This window comes from Procambarus clarkii, chromosome 4 (assembly GCF_040958095.1).
Source record: "Procambarus clarkii isolate CNS0578487 chromosome 4, FALCON_Pclarkii_2.0, whole genome shotgun sequence".
In the NCBI taxonomy this organism is placed as follows: Eukaryota; Metazoa; Arthropoda; class Malacostraca; order Decapoda; family Cambaridae; genus Procambarus; species Procambarus clarkii.
The window spans coordinates 44,627,531-44,650,600 of NC_091153.1; the positions used below are offsets into that span (position 1 = coordinate 44,627,531).

General features: G+C 43.9%; 1 protein-coding gene across 3 annotated transcripts in view; it reads right to left on the minus strand.

The window, feature by feature from the left end:
• Positions 1–210: 210 nt before the first annotated feature.
• Positions 211–23,070, minus strand: part of LOC123750026 (uncharacterized) — a 47,852-nt gene continuing 24,992 nt past the window's right edge. For all 3 annotated transcript variants that reach the window (XM_045732156.2, XM_045732163.2, XM_069334069.1), the window contains exons 21-46: positions 21,111–22,958; positions 19,765–19,913; positions 19,177–19,278; positions 18,902–19,050; positions 18,680–18,759; positions 18,393–18,521; positions 18,150–18,270; positions 17,048–17,145; positions 16,544–16,759; positions 15,787–16,017; positions 14,604–14,770; positions 12,997–13,137; positions 11,362–11,470; positions 10,340–10,481; positions 8,658–8,780; positions 7,550–7,653; positions 7,047–7,129; positions 6,510–6,708; positions 5,672–5,890; positions 4,578–4,729; positions 4,064–4,165; positions 3,348–3,476; positions 2,416–2,559; positions 1,784–1,902; positions 1,345–1,569; positions 211–1,197 (exon numbers count right to left, since the gene is read on the minus strand). In XM_045732156.2, coding sequence (XP_045588112.2) covers positions 1,020–1,197; positions 1,345–1,569; positions 1,784–1,902; positions 2,416–2,559; positions 3,348–3,476; positions 4,064–4,165; positions 4,578–4,729; positions 5,672–5,890; positions 6,510–6,708; positions 7,047–7,129; positions 7,550–7,653; positions 8,658–8,780; positions 10,340–10,481; positions 11,362–11,470; positions 12,997–13,137; positions 14,604–14,770; positions 15,787–16,017; positions 16,544–16,759; positions 17,048–17,145; positions 18,150–18,270; positions 18,393–18,521; positions 18,680–18,759; positions 18,902–19,050; positions 19,177–19,278; positions 19,765–19,913; positions 21,111–22,958 — 5,459 coding nt within the window. In that variant the 3' untranslated portion in view covers positions 211–1,019. The remainder of the gene's footprint in view (positions 1,198–1,344; positions 1,570–1,783; positions 1,903–2,415; positions 2,560–3,347; positions 3,477–4,063; positions 4,166–4,577; positions 4,730–5,671; positions 5,891–6,509; positions 6,709–7,046; positions 7,130–7,549; positions 7,654–8,657; positions 8,781–10,339; positions 10,482–11,361; positions 11,471–12,996; positions 13,138–14,603; positions 14,771–15,786; positions 16,018–16,543; positions 16,760–17,047; positions 17,146–18,149; positions 18,271–18,392; positions 18,522–18,679; positions 18,760–18,901; positions 19,051–19,176; positions 19,279–19,764; positions 19,914–21,110; positions 22,959–23,070) is intronic.

The window sequence follows — 23,070 nt, forward strand, 5'->3', positions numbered from 1 at the left end:
CCTCATACAACCTCACCCCTCGTTACTCAACCTATTTATAAATGCTAATGGGTCATTCATAATGGCACGTGGACCATCTCCATTACTTTGTACCTTACTTGCTGCAGTGTACCGTACTTCCTGTAAGTAACCACTGTGATTCTTATTTAAATAGTTTTTAATAGACGTGAAAAACTATGGAAACGAGATGGTTTCAAATCAATGAGAATGTTTACTAGACAACTTTTTTATTTAGTGGATAAGACATACAAACAATAAATTTAACAAAGCCATAATAATTAGTAACAGGTCAAAAAAACAACTTTAAAAATTAAATAAGTTTAAATGTTAGGTAAAAAGTTAAATATATCACGGCTATCTATACAGAAATTTTTAACACGGTAATGCAACATTTATTTTAAAAAAATTGAACTATTAACCTAATTAATTTATCAGACTTGCACTCAAATAGTTTGTCAATTATTGTTTTCTTATCAGAGTCAATAAATATTCGAGATTCAAGTTATAATTAAGAGACTTTAGTCGCCTTATAAATGTGGAATTTAATCGACTGATTCAAAGATTTGTTTTCACAACTGGTCGTGCAGTCTATGTTTTTAATTAGATGATTTTATGTTTAACAAAAATAAGTAAATATATATTTTATAACTTTTTAAAGTCTAAGTAAATGCGTTGTCAAGATATCTATTTAAGAAGGATTTCTTCCCAGGTGAAAGTGAAAGTTCCAAATACAAGATAACTGAAGCTGTAATTACAGTACACCTCTATGCCAAACTATTCTTTCAGATTAAATAAACGGTACCTGAATTTGCGTAAACAGATCACTAAGCAAGAATTCACGTTGAAAGCACTGATATCCTAGTAGATATGGACCTCTGTAAACACCAAAACAGTCTTTCAATTAATAATGTTTCTCCAGAGAAAGTTTCAGAGCACGATTGAAATACAATCCACACTAGGATTTCCCCTGATAAAATCTCTTGTATAGTTAAGTTTTTACTGAAGCTCCCTGATCTCAATCATCCCCTAATCCTCATCTCTAACACCTCGCCTGGGAGCCGAGGGATGGTCTGCCTGGAGTGAGAACAGCTCTGCCCGGCTACAGAGATTCTATGGACGAATTTCTCTCCATCAAAGCTCATCCAGGCTTCTAGAGTCAACTTCCCAGGCATGTGAAGTTCGCCTTCCTTCCTGAAACTACAAATTACAGGTCAGAATTTTCATTTAAAAACTTTTGTCTCATGCTTTCTACCTGTTCAGAGGCCAGCGTTTTGCAACGATGGAAATTTAAACAGTAGTTTAGTTCTGGTATATTGCAATCACCAAACCCTCCTTGACACTCACCGGTGTATGCCTTTGTGACAAAACCAGGTGATTAGGCCATCCCGGTTGATGACATACAGGCAAAGCTGCCCCAAAGGTAGAACAGAGAACCGGGCCTCAACGGGCAGTGAAACCGGAAGCTCTTGAACCAAGAAAAAATTTGGGTTGGTTGTCGGGTTGGGAGTCTTCACGGCGCTGCCCAGGTACCCCATCAGTGTGACCCCTTCTCTGACGGTCCAGTCTAGTCTGAAAGGTGGAATTCGCATCAGGATTTGACGTTCGAAGAGCTTCCTCCATATTATCTCACGTGTACAGCATCCAAGAACGTTGTAACACTACATGATGATGATGGTAGCCTATCTTGTCTGTCTGGTGTTGCTTCAGAAGCATTTAATCGAATGTACTGGATCAAACTTTCCCCACTTTCAACTCCCCCATAGTGCCTAATGTCCACACTGACCTGTAGACAGCCACTTTGCTACCCAGGTCACCATGCACATCCTCTGAGAGCGCCGCCAGGAGAAGATCAGTATCGTAAGAGGCCAGCTCGACCCACACAACGTTCTCAAGCCGCTCCTCCTGTAGGAGGAGACGCCAGCGAAGAACGTAAGATCAGAAAAACACACACACTTCATTGTCGTTATTACTGTCCTGGGTTACAACTGCCTCTGGATAAACTTTCAGCGTAGGGTCTTAATAACAGCTCCTCAATTGCTAGATTTTTATACTATTATATAACTAAAATTAATAGAGTATACTATATTTTAGTGTGTCATAAGGCTATATTAATAAATCTATACAATATAGTTTAGTGCAGTTTTTACTGACGATAATCCATGATAGATTAACTGGCTTGACAGTAAGCTACCATGCATGTTAGAGGCGTTTTAGTTAATATTTGATAGATTAAATATTTAAATAAAATGATGGTACTTTTTCAAAGTGTAGCGGCGCCCATCCACTCATCCCCCCCCCCACCCCCCTTTCCCTCACCAATCGCCCCCATCTTTACAATCACCAATCCCTCTGAACAATCCACCGGCGACCATTTATAACCCAGTCACACCCCGTTCCCCAATCGTCACCACCCACCTGCACCAGGTAGAACTCTCCGAAGTTATCATCGTAAGCGTAGATGAAGACAGATCCAGCATCCCTGGAGGAGAGGCCAGGGTCAGCCACAGCCATGATGGTGACGACTCTACCGTCTGGGTACCGGTGCTTGGCCACAGACACCTAGACAGACAGACACAGGCATGAGAGGCGGGACCAAAGAGCCAAAGCTCAACCCATGCAAGCACAGCTAGGGGAGTACATTCTTAAAACGTCGTCACCTATATACAACGCTGCAATTGATGGGAAGAAAAACCATTCACAAACATGTCATTATATTACACTTTCGTTACAATGCATCAGATTCCTGTCAATCATTTGTTTTCATGGGATTTTTAGTCAAGAACTTGTGTTTACCAAGGTGGAGGTTTGTTATCAAGGCAAAAAAAATTTGAAAAAGGGGGGGGGGACGCAAAATCTTAGTGAATAGGCCTAGTACGAGTAATTACAAATCACGTTTAATGAATACTAATCATATAAAGAATATTTAGCCGACTGCATATTGCAAGGTTCCCCGCTCTGTTGGAAGTTAATAATTAACTTCAACCTGGGGCGTATGATTGCTGAAATAGGAATGAGTGTATTCGTAGTTAACACAGGTTAAGTCAGGGATGAAACGTCACTGGAGCCCCAATATCCCAGGCTAAGGTTACAACACCAGGCAGTAGCACAATACACCAAAGGTCTACCTAAAGGGGGAAAAAAAACACCCGCTTGTGTATACCTTCAAGGATCATACCACCAACCAGGATTGGTCAGAGACCGGGCCGAGGAGCACAGTGATCCCTGCAACCATAAATTAGATAATATTAACAGATCTACTATAATATTCACCAGCTGGCTCTTCCCTCCCACACCCGCACGAAGGTGTAGGTGAAGGGGTTAAATATCACCTACACCACCAAGCTCACCTCTACAGGATTTGTCGTGCTTATACGCTGGTGTACCGTGAAGCCGCTCGGCCCCTCACACAGCAGCACTGTGTCGCTGCTTCGACCCTCAACCACTACCAGGCACACCGTCTCCCCCAGGACCACCACCTGCCCACCAGGAAGAGAGAGAAGTGTACTAAACTAGTTTCGTACATAAAAATGGGGGTTTCCAAGGCTCAAATTGGGGTGGGGTTTCCAAGGCTCAAATTGGGGTGGGGTTTCCAAGGCTCAAATTGGGGTGGGGTTTCCATATCTAAAAGTGAAAGGATTTAATTTGAGTTATGAAGTGCATTTTGAGAGCCACTGATCATTTCCGGTGTTCAGGTACGTAATTTGTCATTTTGTTTAATATATTAAGTTTTGTCTTAACTAGAAAATAAGGCATCTTTAACTCCCAAAATTTTTGTGGCATTTAAGATAAGAACTCACTATACATTTCACTTGCTTATCAGCATAACCTGGTGCACTAATTAAGCATAGTGACATCCTATCCTTGTCTGATATCACTTATATTCAATAGTTAAGCAGTGATACCTCTAGCCTTGTCTGATGACACTGTTCCATTCAGTGAAACAGTGGCACCCTAGCCTTGTCTGGCATCATTGCCCTTGGCACTACAACCCCCTCCCCCCTCAAGCGCTACTGGAATATGACCAATGACTGGCAGTACATTCAAGTGCCACTCAAAGACTCGCCTGCATATCAGCAATGCCAGGCACTGTGGTAACGTTCTCTACTATGGCCTCGTTAGGTGTCAGGTGCCACAAGCGAAGAAGCTCGTCCCCCTCAACACGACCCTGAAGGTTGAAACAAGGTGACAGAACAGTGATCGACTTGCAGCAGACTGGTGATTAAAGAATTATGATCATATTAGTCAATATTTAAAAAAAAATCCTTGCGCAGGAGGCGACAATACTTGCTCTGTACTCAGGCCTATGAGTACATAATCCTATGGTCTATGTACAAATAATCGCCAACAGAACCTAAACACCTAACCTATGCATATATATATGCACAATATGCTATTATAATTTATATTTTGTGAACATTCCCCTTTTGAATGAACAGGATGTTAAAATGGATGAATGCGTCTGTGGGGGTCGACCGCTGGATGGAATGGACTCTAGTTGAGGATGGGGACACGCGGGGACACTAAAAAGCCCCGAAATCAAGATAATCTCAAGATGGGTTAACGTATAATTGTCTGACCTGCTGGGTGGAGGCGTTGAAGCTGGTGAAGACGTCGCTGGGGAGCCCTTGGTCGTCTTTCTGGCACAAGTGACCCATCGCAAGCTTCTGTTGACCGCTGTGGGAGGTGAAGCCCACCACTTCGCTCGTACAGTTACCCTCGAACGACATGCCTGTGGAGCCACAGACAAGGGGCCAGATTCACGAACGAACTTAAGCAGACACTTACGAACCTGTACATCTTCTCAATCTTTGGCGGCTTTGTTTCCAATTATTAGACAGTTAATGAGCTCCGAAGCACCAGGAGGCTGTTTATAACAACAGTTGATTGGGAAGTTTATGCTTTTAAACTGTTTAATAAATGTAACTAAAGCCGTCAAAGATTGAGGAAAGATGTACACGTTCGTAAGTGCTTGCGTAACTGCTTTCGTGAATCTGGCCCAAGGACATTACGGGCTTAGCCGTGTTTACCAATAGCTTCAGAAATCTAGCCCGTTCTCCTAAGGTTTCCCCAACGTTGAGAAATTGCCGTTAGTCTAACTTACCAGAGGACCCAAAAACAACACACCCGCGTACGTGCGTAATTGTATGGTACATAAATTATATTTATATTCAAACAACGGCTTACTGGTTAATATTCTAAAAAATGATGAAATTTTGTTTAAGTTCGAATTCTACAACTGCACATTCTAAACGACTTCTCCTTTCCAAGAATCACGGATGTCTTAAAGATACACACTTTAAGAACGGGATTGTATAGCCTAGCCTGAAATATACGTAGATCCTTCTCTGGCTTCATGCAGGTCGGCGTTCAATCCCCGACCGTCCAAGTGGTTGGGCACCATTCCTTCCTACCGTCTCATCCCAAATCCTTATCCTGACCCCTTCCAAGTGGTTGGGCACCATTCCTTCCCGCCGTCTCATCCCAAATCCTTATCCTGACCCCTTCCAAGTGGTTGGGCACCATTCCTTCCCGCCGTCTCATCCCAAATCCTTATCCTGACCCCTTCCAAGTGCTGTATAGTCGTAATGGCTTGCTGCTTTCCCCCCCCCCTAATAGCTACCTTCCCTCTGGCTTAAAGACAACGTTCAAGCAACATAAGAAATGATCATACCTGCGGAGCGATACCGGCGAGAGGCCGTTTCATACACCAGGACTGACGTGTAGTTTGCCTTCGTCACAACTACCAGGTAATTAGAGGCCAGGACCGGGGCCACACCATCGACCGGGCCAGCAGAAGCCTTCCCCCAGGGTAGCCACAGGGGTACAATCCTCTCTGGTATCTCCTCAAACCTCTGGACGCTGCGCCACCCCCAGTACTCCCTCACCTGAGCTGGGACCACAACATCTAATTATTGGAACAATTGGAACAAGATTATACCGGGAAAATATATGTGTATTACTAGGTAAACAATGGCATTAAAAAATTTCCCCATCAACAGAAAATCAAATTCCTGCTAGAACCATCATAAAACATAAGAATATAAGAATTAAGGTAACTACAGAAGGCCTTTTGTAACTGAATAAAGGTAACTGCAGAAGGTCGGATAATGGACAGATAATTGTACTGAATAACCAAACTTGACTGAATGACCTAATCAGCATTTCAATGCCAAAATCTGTGGTGGCCATTTCATCTAAGACAAACAATGTACAAGCACAACATTCTTCCAGCCTTTACACACACTTGGAGCGACTTCAACACAAAAAAATCAAACTGGAGTCGTTTGGTCTATCATAACATCTCTCCGATCATTCGGTCACTGAAGCAGGAAAGCACTTCAGGATAAGATTTGTGAAGGAGTAGAGGGAACGAGTGGAGACTGAACTGAATGAGACTTGTGTGAAAATGTACCAGAGGATCAGGAAGCAGTTCAATCTGTAACCAGCTGGTGAAAAGCGAAGCCCAGGAGCTTAACATTTGCCCAGGAATCCCATTGATGTAAACTTACCTTTGACAAATACACTCAAGTGCTGGCTGAGGCCGCGGACGTTGGTGAAGGCGAACAGGAGGGGTTGCAGGTCGAACATTTTGCCGATAGTCACTACCGTCAGGTTGACGCGCGTCACCAAATAAGTGGCGTCCAAAAAGATCACCAGTTGCGTGAAGTGGACGGGTGAGGCCACACTAACGTTCCTGTCCAGCCGGAACTGTTGGCGACGAAGGGGGTGAATGTGACCCTCCCTTTACCTTCACGTCTTTCCCTTAAAACCTTTCCATTACACCCTTCAGCACCACCCGCACAATCCTTTTTTTAATTCACTACTACACCTACATTTTCCTCAATTAGCTATTGATACAGCTAATGGCTTCCAAGAGCCTCCACTTACGGCTCACTATATAGCCCGTGCTACTTGGAACTATTTGTTCCGAGTAGCTGAATCCAAAAACAACAACCTACTCAGTGCGCAGCCACTTTGGGGCTTCTCCATCACTCTCAGCCCCCCCCCCAAATCTACAGCCCAACCCAGCAGTGAGCGCTACTCACCGTGCTGTTAACGAGGTGCGTCAGGTTGAGGGTGTTGAAGAAGCCGTCGGTGGCTACAAATGCCTCGCTTCTCACTCTCCCGCCTGCAGGAGAGAGAGAGAGAGAGAGAGCATGTTTACCTTCCAGTTCCACTTGTTATTACATTTCACCTTTGTAAATGTACATTAATGACTATGTAAAAGACACATTGAACGCTTTATGTAGGGCATACGTAAATATGTATGTATTTACGTATGTAGGTTAACTTAGCATTTTAAAAGCACCGAATCACCTTCTGTGGCCGAGTGTTCAATAAACCCTTGAACTATATGTTTAACACATCTCTAATCCTGTCCATGGAGGACAGAAGAAAATGTATATATGCTGGTTAGCATTGTAAATGTCTGGCCACGTCTGTGGTAGAAAATAATAATAATAAAAAGTTCCACTTGGGTCGCGGCAGCAAGACAAACTTTCATCTGAGGGGAACCATGCAATATTGTTGACCATGAAGCAGTACTGACCAGACTGGGTGTTGATGGTGAGCGCGCCAATCATGACCTGGTTCTCAGAGAGGCTCATGAGACGACCCTTGGCGACCTGCACGCTGTCCACCAAGCCATGCACGCTATCGTCCCGTCAGCACCACGCCGGCGTGTGCACGCAGCCCGCATGACAACATGGGAGCCCCAAGCGTCAGTTTTGGGAACAAGTGAGGAGCGTTGGCGTTAGCAACAGGATTATAATTACACGATAAACTATCATGAAAAAAATTCACACAAACAATTATGCAACTGTAAAACTCCATTGTTCTGTATACTAGCGTGGGGGTGTATGAGCTTCGCATAAAGATACATTAAAAAACTGGGGTAGGTTATCTTGAGGTTATCTTGGTGATTTCGGGGCTTTTTAGTGTCCCCGCGGCCCGGTCCTCGACCAGGCCTCCACCCCTAGGAAGCAGCCCGTGACAGCTGACTAACACCCAGGTACCTATTTACTGCTAGGTAACAGGGGCATTCAGGGTGAAAGAAACTTGCCCATTTGTTTCTGCCTCGTGCGGGAATCGAACCCGCGCCACAGAATTACGAGTCCTGCGCGCTATCCACCAGGCTACGAGGCCCCCATACCAATACCAATAAAATACCAATACCAATTGGGGTACCAATAAAAAGCAAAATAATTCCTTAGTAAGGAAGTTAATTTTTATGCACGAGGTTAGACTTGCAATTAAGACCTTCATAGAATTGACCACAACACTAGCATCGCTGCCATCGCTAGTAAGAGAATTTTTGGCCTTGTGTAACACATACGAGCGAAAAGCGACGTTCTCTGTAGTTGGACAGAAAAAGTGTCTGAACCGCTATGATTACAGTACATAATATTTTGTCTGTTTAGGGATTTTCACATCAAAATAATGATAGAGAACAGGTTGAACAGTGAGCTAACAAACATATGTACAAGAGCGTGTTCTATCTAGAGTACGTAGAAAAACATTATTTGAGGAGAGAAAAGAAATTGGGTTCGGATTGGACCCCACATGTATCCATAACAACGACTTGCTTGCTCTTCTGAAACTAGTTTCTTGAAAATGGAGTCACGGAAGAAGCTTTTCCGTTCCCTCAGGAGACTTACACGATATTAGGGAGGTGAAGGGCGTGGGTGCCGGAGAAGGTGGTGAGGCCAGGAATGTGTCCACACGAGAACCTGTTGACCCAGGAGCTGAAGGCGACGGAGACGTCCACCCCCTGCACCGTCCTGGAGGAGACTAGAGATGTCAGTAGTACAGGTGGGTAGAGGCCACGGTCTTCCCGCGCTTTCACTATCGTTCCAAGACTGACCTTCCAGGAATGAGGTTGCTACACTATCGTTCCAAGACTGACCTCCCAGGAATAAGGTTGCTACACTATCGTTCCAAGACTGACCTCCCAGGAATAAGGTTGCTACACTATCGTTCCAAGACTGACCTCCCAGGAATAAGGTTGCTACACTATCGTTCCAAGACTGACCTTCCAGGAATGAGGTTGCTACACTATCGTTCCAAGACTGACCTTCCAGGAATAAGGTTGCTACACTATCGTTCCAAGACTGACCTTCCATGAATGAGGTTGCTACACTATCGTTCCAAGACTGACCTTCCAGGAATGAGGTTGCTACACTATCGTTCCAAGACTGACCTTCCAGGAATGAGGTTGCTACACTATCGTTCCAAGACTGACCTTCCAGGAATGAGGTTGCTACACTATCGTTCCAAGACTGACCTTCCAGGAATGAGGTTGCTACACTATCGTTCCAAGACTGACCTCCCAGGAATGAGGTTGCTACACTATCGTTCCAAGACTGACCTTCCAGGAATGAGGTTGCTACACTATCGTTCCAAGACTGACCTTCCAGGAATGAGGTTGCTACACTATCGTTCCAAGACTGACCTTCCAGGAATGAGGTTGCTACACTATCGTTCCAAGACTGACCTCCCAGGAATGAGGCTGCTCCACTAACCTTCCAAGATTGACCTTCTAGACAGCGCCGGTGTGGACGTGACAAAGTATGACCTCACAACATTACCAAATAGGGTCAAGTACTATTAACACATTTTAACTGAACATTTGCTGTAAAAATCACAATTTAAAACATTTTGTAGAGTATTGGTGGTCTCAAACCCGCCCAATTAAATCAGAGTACCTCAAAAAAATATATATTTTTGCTAATTTTATTAATCAGGAAAAAATTAGGCAAACTGCTTTCCTTCTGAACGAGGCTTCCCAAGATCCAACAATTACCAACCTGTGCTCGGGTAAAGCAATATTTTAACAGCGATCACAAACTAACATTCTATAAACAAACTTCATTAATATTTACATTAAAATATTTCCCATTTAAATCAGTTTCTAGAGCAACAAAAATTACTCCTGGTTATTAAATAAAAGAATGTTTGGTTTTGGTCTGGACCTATCAGTCTCTGGAGGGCTATTAAGACCACCACAATATCTTACACACCAATCAGCAAGTTTACTTTAGTCCCAGGACTAATGTAAACTGTGCACCGAGAAACGGGGTGTACACATATCTACATGTGCAGACGAGGAGTCACAATAACGTGGCTGAAATATGTAAAACCAAACCACACACTAGAAATTGAAGAGACGACGACGTTTCGGTCTGTCCTGGACCATTCTCAAGTCGATTGTGAATCGACAATCGCCTTTAGAATGGTCCAGGACGGACAAAAACGTCGTCGTCCCTTCACCTTCTAGTGTGTGGTTCGGTCAACATCTCTCCGTTGAAATAGGACGCCACTGAAAACTCAGTAACCACACCTGTTGTCTAGGATGCTGAGTGCTTTACTAACGGTGACGTTCTTGATGAACGTCTTGGCAGCGGTGACCAGACACGGCGTCGTCTGCTGGCAGAAGCGAGTCATCATCTTCCCGTTGACGGTGTCCGCGGTGATCAGGTTCTCTGTGGCGGGAAAGACCAGGGGGGCCAGATTCACGAAGCAGTTACGCAAACACTTACGAACCTGTACATCTCAATCTTTGGCGGCTTTGTTTACAATTATTGAATAGTTAATGAACTTCGAAGCACCAGGAGGCTGTTTATAACGATAACAGTTGATTGGCAAGTTTTCATCCTCGTGAACTGTTTAATAAATGTAACCAAAGCCGTCAAAGATTGAGGAAAAATGTACACGTTCGTAAGTACTTGATTCACGAAAAAGTTACGCAAGCCCCATGTCAGGCGAGTGGGCAGAACAACGAAGATTATTGCAAAGAAACGCAAAATGTCTTTACGAGCTCCTCATGAGTGGAGGAGGAGCAGGCGGAGACCCATTCAACAGCACCAGCAGGCAGTGACAGGCCAGGGGGTCGAATCCAACACGTTACCAAAATCAGCCACATCTTAACTTTAAATTACCTGTCCACGTCGAGCCCGAGGGAAAAATCAACTTTCTAAGCCAGCCCGACAGGTTCAGGATGAAGGCTTGGGTAGGTGAATGGGTGCTGGCAGAGGGTTGTGTTGATAGTGGTGGTGGTGTTCCCCTAACAGTGGTTACCTACAGGGACATCAAGGTTGTGAGGTCTTGGGTGACTGAGTGGTTATATATGCCTTTGAGTGGTAGTGGGGTCGTCTTTATGGGTTTTGGTGGTATTTGTCCCCTCTTCCACTACTACCAACGGTAGTTAGCACTGACCAACCTTTGTTTCTTTTTTAAACCTCACTAAAGTTAAAAGCTCGAAACTTCTCGATAACCAGTTGAACTTTTATGGGAGGAAAAACAATATTGGAACCCTAATCAGTTTTCCGCATTTCCAAGTGCATTGACCAGCAATAAACCTACCCATAAAGAGGACGTTGTTTAGTGTGTAGTGACCAGTAATGACCTGGTTCCCCTCTGTCGTCAGCACCTGCTGCAGCTCGGTCAATGGCACGTCATTCATCGTCAGGATCTGGGGGCACATCATGCTTACTCAACTTTATTAATATTTAAATAAAACGGCAGAAAAAGTAATATGAATAAATGCCAATCGAATTATGACAAATTTTTTACTGTGAGTAGCTTTTACAAACCATTTTGATGATTACACACAAATCACAATAGCGTGATGCATCAAATTAACAAATTCACAAGGGTCTGGGATCCTCTCGGACGTAGGTTCGAGCCCTCGTCACGGCCCTTGTGGATGTGTTCATTTTCATGATGTCCCTTAAATCGGGGCAGTCTTACATTGTAATTTTATCAACTCTAAGATTTGAGCAAATCGGTTAGTTCCACAACTGGATCAAAAGTTTCGGCAATATTAAAACGCAGCAAACATGTTAAATTACTGTATTTACGTTTTCCGCACGAGAGCAGTTACTGGTTCCCATGAGTAGTGTAAATTTGGACAGAGTATGATCCCTTTTTGATAGAACCCGTTCTATTCCCCCTCTATATAATAGTGATTTAGTTTGGCGGAGAACCTACGCTAGGCACCTAACTTTCTGGAGGCGATAATCATTAGCCCTATTTAGCCTCAAGACTGCAATGTTTTAAAATTTCTCCAAGCAAGAGAAAATTTTAACGCAAGGATCAGTTGCGTAAAAAAAAATAGTGCATTCAGTAAAAGAATACAATGCTCGAGATGCATAATCCATCAAGTTGGTATGCATACGTAATTGCAATCAAATTAAGTGATTAATTTTATTAAATGGATCGTAAAGTCCATGTTAATTGGGTTACATAGCATTTGTTCAAGTACCCACACAGTCTCCAGTCTTCTCACCCCCACCCCTTCCCCTACAGTTACACGCCAGCGCAGAGTACTTCCACCAACCTGCCTTTACTAGTTTAAACTATAATTTCATCCCAGATCACCTATCCCCCTGCAACCAAACACTCGTCAGGCAACTATCCGACCCCACCTAACCACATCCCCGTCACCAACCCACCTTCTAACCACACCCCATCCCCCTTCAGACATCAAGCCTGCCTACCTACCCGCACACATTTTAGTATGTACGTGTACACATACATACCACAATATGTACACACCACAGAATACAATGCACCCCGATCTAGTATAATATAATGAAAAGTATTTTTATATTACTAAATTATTTATAGAGTAATCACACATGACAACATGCCATCCCCTCCCTCTCAGCTTTATTCAAAAGCCACTTTATAACATCAATTTATTGTATATAAAAGTCTTGTTATCAGCTTAACCGATTATGAAACACTAGGAGTGGCCACAACACGATTTGATTATAAAATGTGCGCTAAAGGGGTCCCCTTGTTGACTTTTTGACCGTCGTGTGCTATACACGATTGACAATCGAATCCACACATTGATGACGGAGCTGGAGGAATAATTTGAGTAGAGATGTTCATCATTCACGTAAATAATGTTTTAGATTTAGCTACTCGGAACAAAATGTCCATGTAGCACGGGCTATGGTGAGCCCGTAAAACTATTTGTGATAGACGTACCTGGAGTGTTTGTGTGTGGAGGGAGACTACGGTGAGGTGGATGAAGGTGAAGGTCTCCCTCAGGACCACCGTCTCCGTCCCACTGCTGCAGAGCCTCGGTAACATCCGCTCCTTCACCGCAACCAGTTGTGCCGCATTGGACTGGCCACACGGACATGCCAGACAAGAAGTTGGATAAATCATTACAACTGAAAATTTCACTCAAATTCCTAAAAATTTATAACATGTATTTTTTTTACATTAAGCCCGAGTGGTTGATTTTACACAAGGACAACCTCACGTGAATGACGTAACAGCAATGAAGTTACAGCAGATAACGGGACAATTTTAGGACCTAAAATTTTCAAAAATACACACTCTTGACAAGATAAATCTCCCTCTGGTTCCTAAATAATGCAGCTGACGCTTAAATTGCAATGATTCGTATCGTACCTATACAAGAGAGACAAAAAGGTCTTTAATTTCAGGCATGAACCTTTGGCATCCATACCTTGCTGGATCCTAGAGAAAAGCAGGAGACTAATGGCTCATTTTGGATAGACAAATACTGACGGAGCTTTGACGTGGTTTGACAAAAGAAATATTGTGTTTGACAGACTTGCTGGATGTCTTAGACCAGTTGTCAATCATGGTTGATTAGCCAATTACATTTTTCCGATAAATGTCTTTACATACCTGACGGTATGGTATATACCCCTTAATGCTTGCTAACGATGCAAAACTGATGAAACGAATCTGAACATAGAACGCTACAGATAGACTTGCACAAGCTGGAGATCGTCTGAGAAATGTTACTCTACTTTATCTCAAATGCAAAATAATGAGACTTGGGAAGGGAGAGACAAGGCAACAGGGAAGGCAGCCAAGACTAACAAGTGGCAAGAGAAGGCATGACGAACTTATAGTTACTGAAGAACACTGCCAATAGGCGACCTACAGTTAAATAGTCTATCCAAGTCCAGTCTATCCAAGAAGCTGATTATTCAACAAAAATAAGTGCAGAGGCCTACATTTTTTTTATCTTAAACTAGGGTAATATACCCTCATAGGCCTCATTATGAAACTTGCATGAATTATAATCATGGTCTATCTGTTGAACTTTTGATATATATTCACATCAACGAGATTTTAACCAAGTGACTTCACAGTGCAGACTAAATAAAATTTGTTGATTAGGAAATTTAATTGGTGAAGGGAGATGACAATGCGGTTCGCCTATTTCCTCAACGTCCACCACTACACCTATTTCAAAATACCCTGGGATTGCTGACCTATGTACCGTTAAAATATGAAACTTTCAATTTGAAGTTTTGCATTTTGTTAGCAAGATAGCAGATTGATTTTTGTTTAGTGTTTAAGTACAGTTGGTTTTGTTCTCTACTTATAGCTAAGAATCCCGGATTAGATTCCCAGGCTGGACATAAATTGTTGGGCATGTTCACCTTCACCTAATGCCACTGTTCACCTAGCAGTGAATAGGTACCCTGAAGTTGGCCCACTGTTGTGGTATTGCATCATGGGGAACTTCATTCGTTCATACATATGCATACATACATACGCATACATACATACATAGGCTTTGTCCGATAAAACGAATCAAGTCTCACCTTGACTGTGGTTACGTGTCGAGTTGTTAACCTCTTCAGCGTCAGCGGCTTCTCAAAGTTAACATCTCTGTCGTTCATCCAGAAGTCTGGCACCGTCTCGTCGGTGATCTCGTGGATGCCCAGGACGACGACGTTGACGTTCAACCTCGTCAAGTACGTCACTGTACCTGTACCCGTTTGGAACACCTCGTTGAAGATTACATGTCATGAGAGATTGGTCGCATTTCCACCATCACTCAGCGGATTTATAATAAATGTACGTTAATCATAATTACCTCTTCAACTATTTTTCCTCCGAAATCTGTCTTTTCCCATCAACTTAACAAGAAACGACTATGATACTAATGCAGAGAAGAGTTTTACAGTCTTTATAAAAACTACTATCATTCTTCCAAATGGGATATGGGATTGTTCTGCTAGTTAGGTCTAGTTTGGAAGTAGAATTGGCTACTGAAGTCTATTACACCTTCACAGCCACTTTGACTGGATGGTAGAGCGACGGTCTCGCATCTTTCAGGTCAGCGTTCAATCCTTAAGTGGTTGAGCATCATTCTTTTCCCCCCCCCCCCGTCCCATCCCAAATTCTTAGCAATTCCAAGTGTTGTATAGTCGTAATGGTTTGGCGCTTTTCCCTGATAATTATCTACCTACCATCACAGATTGGCGCAGCTTCTCAATCCGACGATTGCCTACTAAAACCTACTAACTAGAAAGGCTTAAAAACAAGTTTAATTATGATAACCAAAATATGGAGAGAGGCTCTCTGACCAAGCACTAACTAGCTGGATGCAAATGGAAAGATTTATTCCTTGAACAGTAATGGCGTTACTCGTCTTCCAAGGCCAGGAAGGTTGGTGAACGTTCCTCAAGTAGACTACGAACTCCCTCTGCAACGAAGTAGTCCCCCCCCCCAGCATTACGAATCAATTGTACTATAGTAATCCCTTAACACAACATCGACTCCCTTGCAGGCGATGAGTCACAATAACGTGGCCGATGTATGTTGACCAGACCACACACTAGAAGATGAAGGGACGACGTTTCGGTCCGTCCTGGACCATTCTCAAGTCCATTGTGACTTGAGAATGGTCCAGGACGGACGGACTGCTGTAGTGACAAGATAAACAAATGATCAAATCCACAGCTCTGTCGACAACGAAATAGGTTTTTCAAAGATATTTACCAGTAATTGTGAGGGTATCCAGGGAGACGGGGCCACAGAGGGCAGCCAGGCTGCCATCATTGATGCCCTTGGTAGCTACGAAGTCGCCGGTGACGTTGACGGGGCCGAGGAAGGTCATCGAGGAGGTGAAGACGAGGTTGGAGGTGGTGGTGGTGAGGATGGCGTCTTGCGAGAGGTCCCATCCTTGTATATGACCAGTTAAATTCACCGACAGCATTGACCTCACTTCCCCTGCATAATAAATACGGACTTTAACCCCATGATGTTTCTGTTCGTCAGAAACAGAAGTTTTAAAACTTAAGAGTTTCGTTTGAGCTCATAATCAAGAATAACGAAACTGCGAACAAATCCACAAGGGCCGTGACGAGGATTCGAACCTGCGTCCGGGAGCATCCCAGACACTGCCTTAATCGATCACGTTAATGTGATCTCTGTGTAATGATGTAAGGGCGAAGAGGGAGAACGGCCTATTGACATAGCTCGGGTGCAAGGGGAAGGGGTGTGTGTAAAAGCCTGGTTTGTGCCTCTGAGAGGCTACGGGATCCAGTAAGTTCAGTAGAACTTCGGTATCAACCCTTTTACCCTGTCGTAGCTCAGACGATTAAGGCAGTGTCTGGGATGCAGGTTCGAATCCTCGTCGCGGCCCTTGTGGATTTGTTCATTTGATGCATCACGTTAGTGTGATCTGTGTGTAACGAAACATCGGTTCTTAAAATATAAATCACAGAAAATGTTGAATATTTTAAGATGATCTTACTAAACCTGACGAACGACAATGTAACCGATTGAGTAATGAGCGCAGCGAACTTGTGGAAGCGAGTGAAGTCGACCTCTTGGATCTTGACCCCCAAGGCAGTTGTAACCCGGCTGGAGGTCATGGAGGGCACCGTCACCTGACCCTCGAGGCTCTGGTCTGTAGTCTTGAGCAGCCAGCCAGCACTGTACTGCTCTGCAGACACCAGGTCAAACGTGTCTGCCAGGAGAGGGTTTGGATTACAATGACTGCTTCGGAATTTGAGTTACAAATGACACTAGAAGCAAATTAAGATAATGGGGCTGCAAGCAACAGCCTGTTGGAGCAAGCTCACAAGTCAAGCCTGGGCTCGGGCCGGGCTTGGGGAGTAGAAGAACTCCCATAACGCCATCAAGCACGTATGAAGCAGGGTTATGCTACTAGTCCTTCAACTAGTTAGTAAAATATGGCGACTCAATCCCGTAGACTAAATAAATAGGATGCGCAGTAAGGATGGGGGATGCTTACCTTGGAAGAACAAGGTAGAGATAGAGGAGTGTCCGACGAACTTAAGTCTGGCGTTAATGGTGGTGTCCTGGTTCCTGAATACCACCTGGCTCGCCAACCTGTCCAAACAAGGACCCCGTTACCATCATTCGAGTTGGTGGTAGAGAGATTGCTTTTTTCCGCCTTCAATTTAAAACTGTGTACAAACTCTTTTTACATATTTAAGTTTAATTTACATACGCCAGTCAAGGCAGGCGACGATACGTCTACTACTTAATGCTAAATTTACGAAGTAACGCGCTTTTGATCCATGAAAATTTCCTCGCCTTACTAACGAGGCGTTACTATGAACACAATACGTGGCTTCGTAGTGACTTCTGCAGAATTATCGTGTACTTCAGCACCAGAGGCGGCCGAGGGACAGGCCGACAGACCGTAGGATGAGCCACCATTTGGCCGAAAGCAGAACAAGATCAACACAGTTTATGACAAATCGTCAACTGGGATGAATTACGACATACGTAATTACCCCATCACCGTTGAGTCAAGTTTGTGGCCCAATGTGTCACCGGTTCATCACCAGTGACTCCTCAAAGTTGGGCTACGAGGCATCTTTCACATTAAATCTCAAGTCAAATCTAAATGCTGCAAATTGACGATTTAATGAATATTGAGAGATCTTGACTGGATATTGGGCTGTCGAGTCAGAACCATTGAAAGGGGCGAGTCTCCTACACTACCTAAAGATTTCCCACACGGGTAATAACGCCTTTTTTCTTATTCCCAACAACAAAGTTTCGGCTAATCAACTGCCGGTACTCGTCCAAATCCTGATAAAAGTTTCAAGAGGTATTTAAGTACAGAGTTTCAGACCTCCGTTTTGTATTATATATGCCTACTTTTAGCAGTTTTAAATACGCGACTACCAATCTATAATTGTCCAACCACCGAGAGGTGGATAAAGCGACGGTCTCTTTTTGCATCGGTCGGTGTTCGATCCCCGAACATCCAAGTAATTGGGCACCAATCTTCCTTCCCCCCCGTCCCATCCCAACTGCTTATCCTGACCCCTTCCAAGTGCTATATAGTCATAATAGCTTGGCGCCTTCTGATAGTTCCTTACCTGTGGAGATCGAGGTACCCATCTACACCTTGGGAGCTGACGGTGAAGCCCCTGGAGACCAGTTGCTGCTGCACCACCAGGAACGTCCCCTGCAGGCTGGTGGACACGACCTGCACGCCGCCTGTAGATACCCAACAGTGCAGGTCAAAGACTACAACACTTGCGATAATTTTTTTACCAGTTTATTCCGGCAAATATTTCACACATTCATGGATATGCAAGTTATGACAACTGCTTTTCTACCTGGACTTCTCCTGAGGGAATCTGTGACTAGGTGAGTGATGTTGACGCCGGTAACGAGGTCCACCTCGAGGCTGGCTGTCTTAACGTGGCCCTTCCTCACTATCACCTCCTCCAGGAACCTCTTCCTTCCTGAAGGAGAAGGATTGAAGACACTTAAACCCCTTTATGGCATGTTAGAGATCACACTAGAGACTGAAGTCACTGCACAGGCATTAGACTACTTTTAAGTGTATGTCTTTAGTATTAGCCAGACCTATCGCACAGGTTCTCCAAGATAGCCGTCTTACCTGTAATCACAGCTGTTTCAGCACGTGTCAACAGGTGTCTCAGGAGCACACCTGTCAGTCGGGCCACCTCACACCCCACACTGTCCAAATAATTTAACAATCAATATTCTTTGAAAGGTATTTCTCCAAAGTATTTGAGACAAAAACGCTACAAGCTAAAAGGTAATAAGGTAATTTTGTATGTACAGGACAATACGATGAGGCGATCTTGTCGTAAATCACCTGACGGCTGAAAGGTTGAGAAAGGTGACGGAGGTGAGGATGACCTGCGGTGGGCCAGAGGTCAGCACCACACTCTTGCCGAGGTCAACCAGGTCAAGGTTATTGACCGTGGACGACACAACCACCTGGCCACGAACCACCACGCTCTCCTGGAGGAAGATGGTTGATTTAGCTCCGCCAGAGGGCAGCACTCGCTCGGAAGGAGGGGAAAAATGGGGGCCAGGGTATAGCCATGTAGCAGTTAGGATACAACATTAGGTTGTCACAGCACTCACCGTAAATACGAGGGGGCGAGGCAGGTGGTGGTCACCCCCTAGTGTGAGGTAGCTCCCAGCTGGCATGTTGTTGACGTAACCAGCTTGCAGCTCCCCAACCTCCTGTAACACCAAGCCTTCGGTTGACAACATTAAGGACTCCTACTACCTTAAACTGAAGGTTCCATCCTCTTGCAGGATGAGGAACGGTGCCCTAAACACTATTGTATATTCCCTATAGTGTTCAGAAAGGCTGCAATCATCAGGAAATTTTCACATCAAAAGTATCGTTAATAAATGAGCAAATCAGTCAAATTTGGACGCCTAACTACTGAAAGGTGCTATTAAATTGAACAGCTAGTATCTCAAACCGTCAAGAGTGAATGGTTAACCAGTTTACATCACTATCAGCGTATCAAGGTACCAAGTGAAGTGCAGATTGGCATGATAATGGTGTTTACACGATACACTATCAAATATCTAAATTGACCAGTTGAAGTTTTGCAACGCTCTGTCGGGTGCAAGGGATTATCCGGCACTGGCGAGCCAGATGACATGACAAGATAGTGAGGGGTGACATTAGTGACACTCAGGAAGATGGTGACTCACCGTAGCGGCAGAGAAGGTGTGAGGGATGGTGAGGACAGTGGCACTCAGGGTAAGGGCATGGTGAGCCACACGACTCATCTCCACACCGTTCACAACAGAGACGCTAAGCCTGGCCCTTAACACCAGGTTCCTCACCCTCGTGCTGGACCCTACCGGGAGCAATATTTACTTGTAGCAGTAACGAATAACCTTCGTGCATATCATTTGAGCCTAGTGTTGCATTGTATCTTTTCTACAATACTTTTGTTTTCGCTGCCAATGTCAAACCAATACTTTTTAAGGGGGGTATATGCTAAAGTTCTGTATTAATAAATTTTAATCATTTCCTATTCTTAAAATTAACTTTACACATGCTTATGATATATTATTGGAGATAAGGAGTCACAATAACGTAGCTGAGATATGTTTACCAGACCACACTAGAAAGTGAAGGGACGACGACGTTTCGGTCCGTCCTGGACCATTTTCAAGTCGATTGTGAGAATGGACGTGACACAATCGACCTGAGAATGGTCCAGGACGGACCGAATCGACGTCGTCTCTTCACCTTCTAGTGTCTGATTTGGTCATATTATTGGATTACTATGAGAATACAAGAACTAATGGATAAGATATGCAAGCAGGGAGTCAATAGTGGAATCCAAATTATGCAAATTAACTAATTTTAGGATTAAAATATGCTTCGAGTGTAGCCTTAATACGCAAATGTAGCCTAACCTGCAGAGGTTGATAGGCCTTAAACCCGACACCTAACTCATGAGCAGCCCTTACACCAGTGTGCCTTCCTGACTCTGAACCTCTTGTCGCAGTTAATTTGATATGATATTGGTCTCATGGCTTTGCAGTAATTATTAAGAATAAATTATATATTAAAATATAGAATATTACACCTAAAGTGACTCGCATTTTTATTTAGGCCAAAATGTATATAATGCATTGTTATGGAACTTATCTCAGGATTATTTTTTTTAATAATGTATCTGCACAAGGCATAATGAATGAATTTGTCAATTTGGTCACTTCAAAGGCATCTTCGTTCAAGTTTCAAAAATTAGCCACCAGGTGCATACAATGATGCAAGGAAAGCCATGCAACAATTAATCTGATCAACATTCAACCATCTTGCTTATACATGATTATTTCGCTTCCGAAATAGGGTGCAAAAAATCATTTATGTAATATCTAGCATATTTTAAAAGGTTCAGTGTATCTCCCATCCAAATTCAGTTCCATTGTTAGAATGTGTTCATAAAAGTACATAATTTATCTCCAATTCATCCCTAAGATCAGAGTTAGTAATGTGCCCTTTAGACTACATTTCGTGAAGATTAACTACCGATACTCACCTATTAGATCCATAATTCGCCGTTTGTCGTGAACAACGTCGTGTTGTCGTGCAATGTTCTCCAACCTGTAGCCTGCCACTCGCCCAGACACCCATGATACAGACACGAACGATCTCCAAGACTTTGACAACTTCACCAAGCTGCCCAAGTTAGTCTCTTTAGCGCCCGGAAGGGATTTATCAACGCCCGAGGAAGAATCATTCGCGTGTCGAGTGAAAGAGGCAATCAGTTTGGAAATGTCGTCATTAGCTTTTTCGAGGAACCTTCTTCGGTCGTAAAGGATATTTCGGGCTTGGTCAGCCGTGTTCAACTCATTCGGGCCATAGATTTGCCGTATGATTGTCTCTGTATCTGCTGGCAAGTGGTCAGGAAGCAGTCCCTGTACCATCCCCATAGCCACTTTATAGTCTGTCAAGAGAAGACTTAAAACCAGACTATCGAATTCAGAGAAATATTTAGAGTCGTCGGCCAAAATCAAATAAAGGACGTTTCTTACTTTCTTGGCAGTAGCGACAACGAAGGAATGATTGACCGAGAAAACAGGTTGATCATTGGGCCGCTTCCACGGGTTGACTGACAGTATTTCGTTCACGAAAGTCAGCAGAAAGTCTATACGTAATAGTAGTGCTTTATTTCCGGTCAGCACGGCTATAAACTTGTCTATATTGAGAGAAGTTACTTCAGGATACGGCAACGCCGCTGGTAAGCTCCTAAGCAAGATCTCTGAAGCAACTGTCGACTCGTTACGGAAGTTTGACGAGTCATAACATGCCAAGATATTCTCAATCAACTCCGTGGCATTTAATATAAGATGTTCAAGATGTTCAATTATCGACGTGACCGCATTAGAGAACTTGTATTGAGATAATGCTGCGAAGTCCATCGCAGCATCAAAAAGAAGCGCCTCCTTAATCAAGCTCGTCGCGTTCCTGGAACCCAGAGGCTGAAGAGGGTCATGCACAAAATGTTCTACGGTCTCTGCAACGATGCCAAAAATGGAAAAAATCTCTGCATCTAACCGCTGGTCGACCGAGGGACCAGAGAGGTCCCAAGGGTGGGTGGAAGCGACGATGTGAAGGTACTGCCGAAATATCTTGACTTCGTCGATTATCTTAATAGCCGAGTCAAAATCTTCAAGGTTATGTGAAGATATATTACGGCAGTAATCCCCGAGTGAAAAAGATGTGGAATTCTCCTGGTACGGGACCCTGACAACGTCAGAAAGTCTTGAAGGATTAAACACGGTAGCCACCGTAGAAGTGACCGGAAGTCCGGTCTTTACAGATGTGTTGATGTCGGGGGGCGCCTCCGTGGTCAAGATGTCTCTAGAAGAAACTCCTGTTGATGAGGAAGTACGTTGCGAAATGTGCAAGACATCATCAAGAACCTCACTGGCGACCCGAGGACTTGCAATAGGCAAATCCTTTGATGGGTTGAGACTTCGAGTCGAATTGGAGGCGGCTTCTGATGGACATCCTGGACACGAACCTCGAGGTCCCAAGATCCCTACGCTGGAGTTATCAATCAACCGTAGACGGTGACCTTCGTCGCCAAGATTACCCGGGTCGGTATTGAGAAATGAAGAGGGTGAAATATCTTCAGAGGTCCTCGCCTCTGAAGATAAATTTGTGTTAACTGTATTATTCTCTCCGTATTTAACAGTCTTCAGATAGATGATATTCACACCCGCTCCAAGCGCCACACCCGCTTGAGGAGTGATGTTCAAAGGTAAAGAGACAGTCTTCAGTGAAGTAGGTGCCGCCCCTAGTGTACTGTTAATGGCTAAATACGAGTCATTAACAGATGCCGAACTTGAAGGGGAATTCGTTCCTGATGCAGCATCAGAGTCTGAAATTATAAAATAAGGTTTGATAAAGCATCCCCATCTGCAGTCATCTTAGCTAGTAGTTACACCTGTTACTTTCTAAGTTACTCATCTTACCAGTACTAGTGTGGTTTG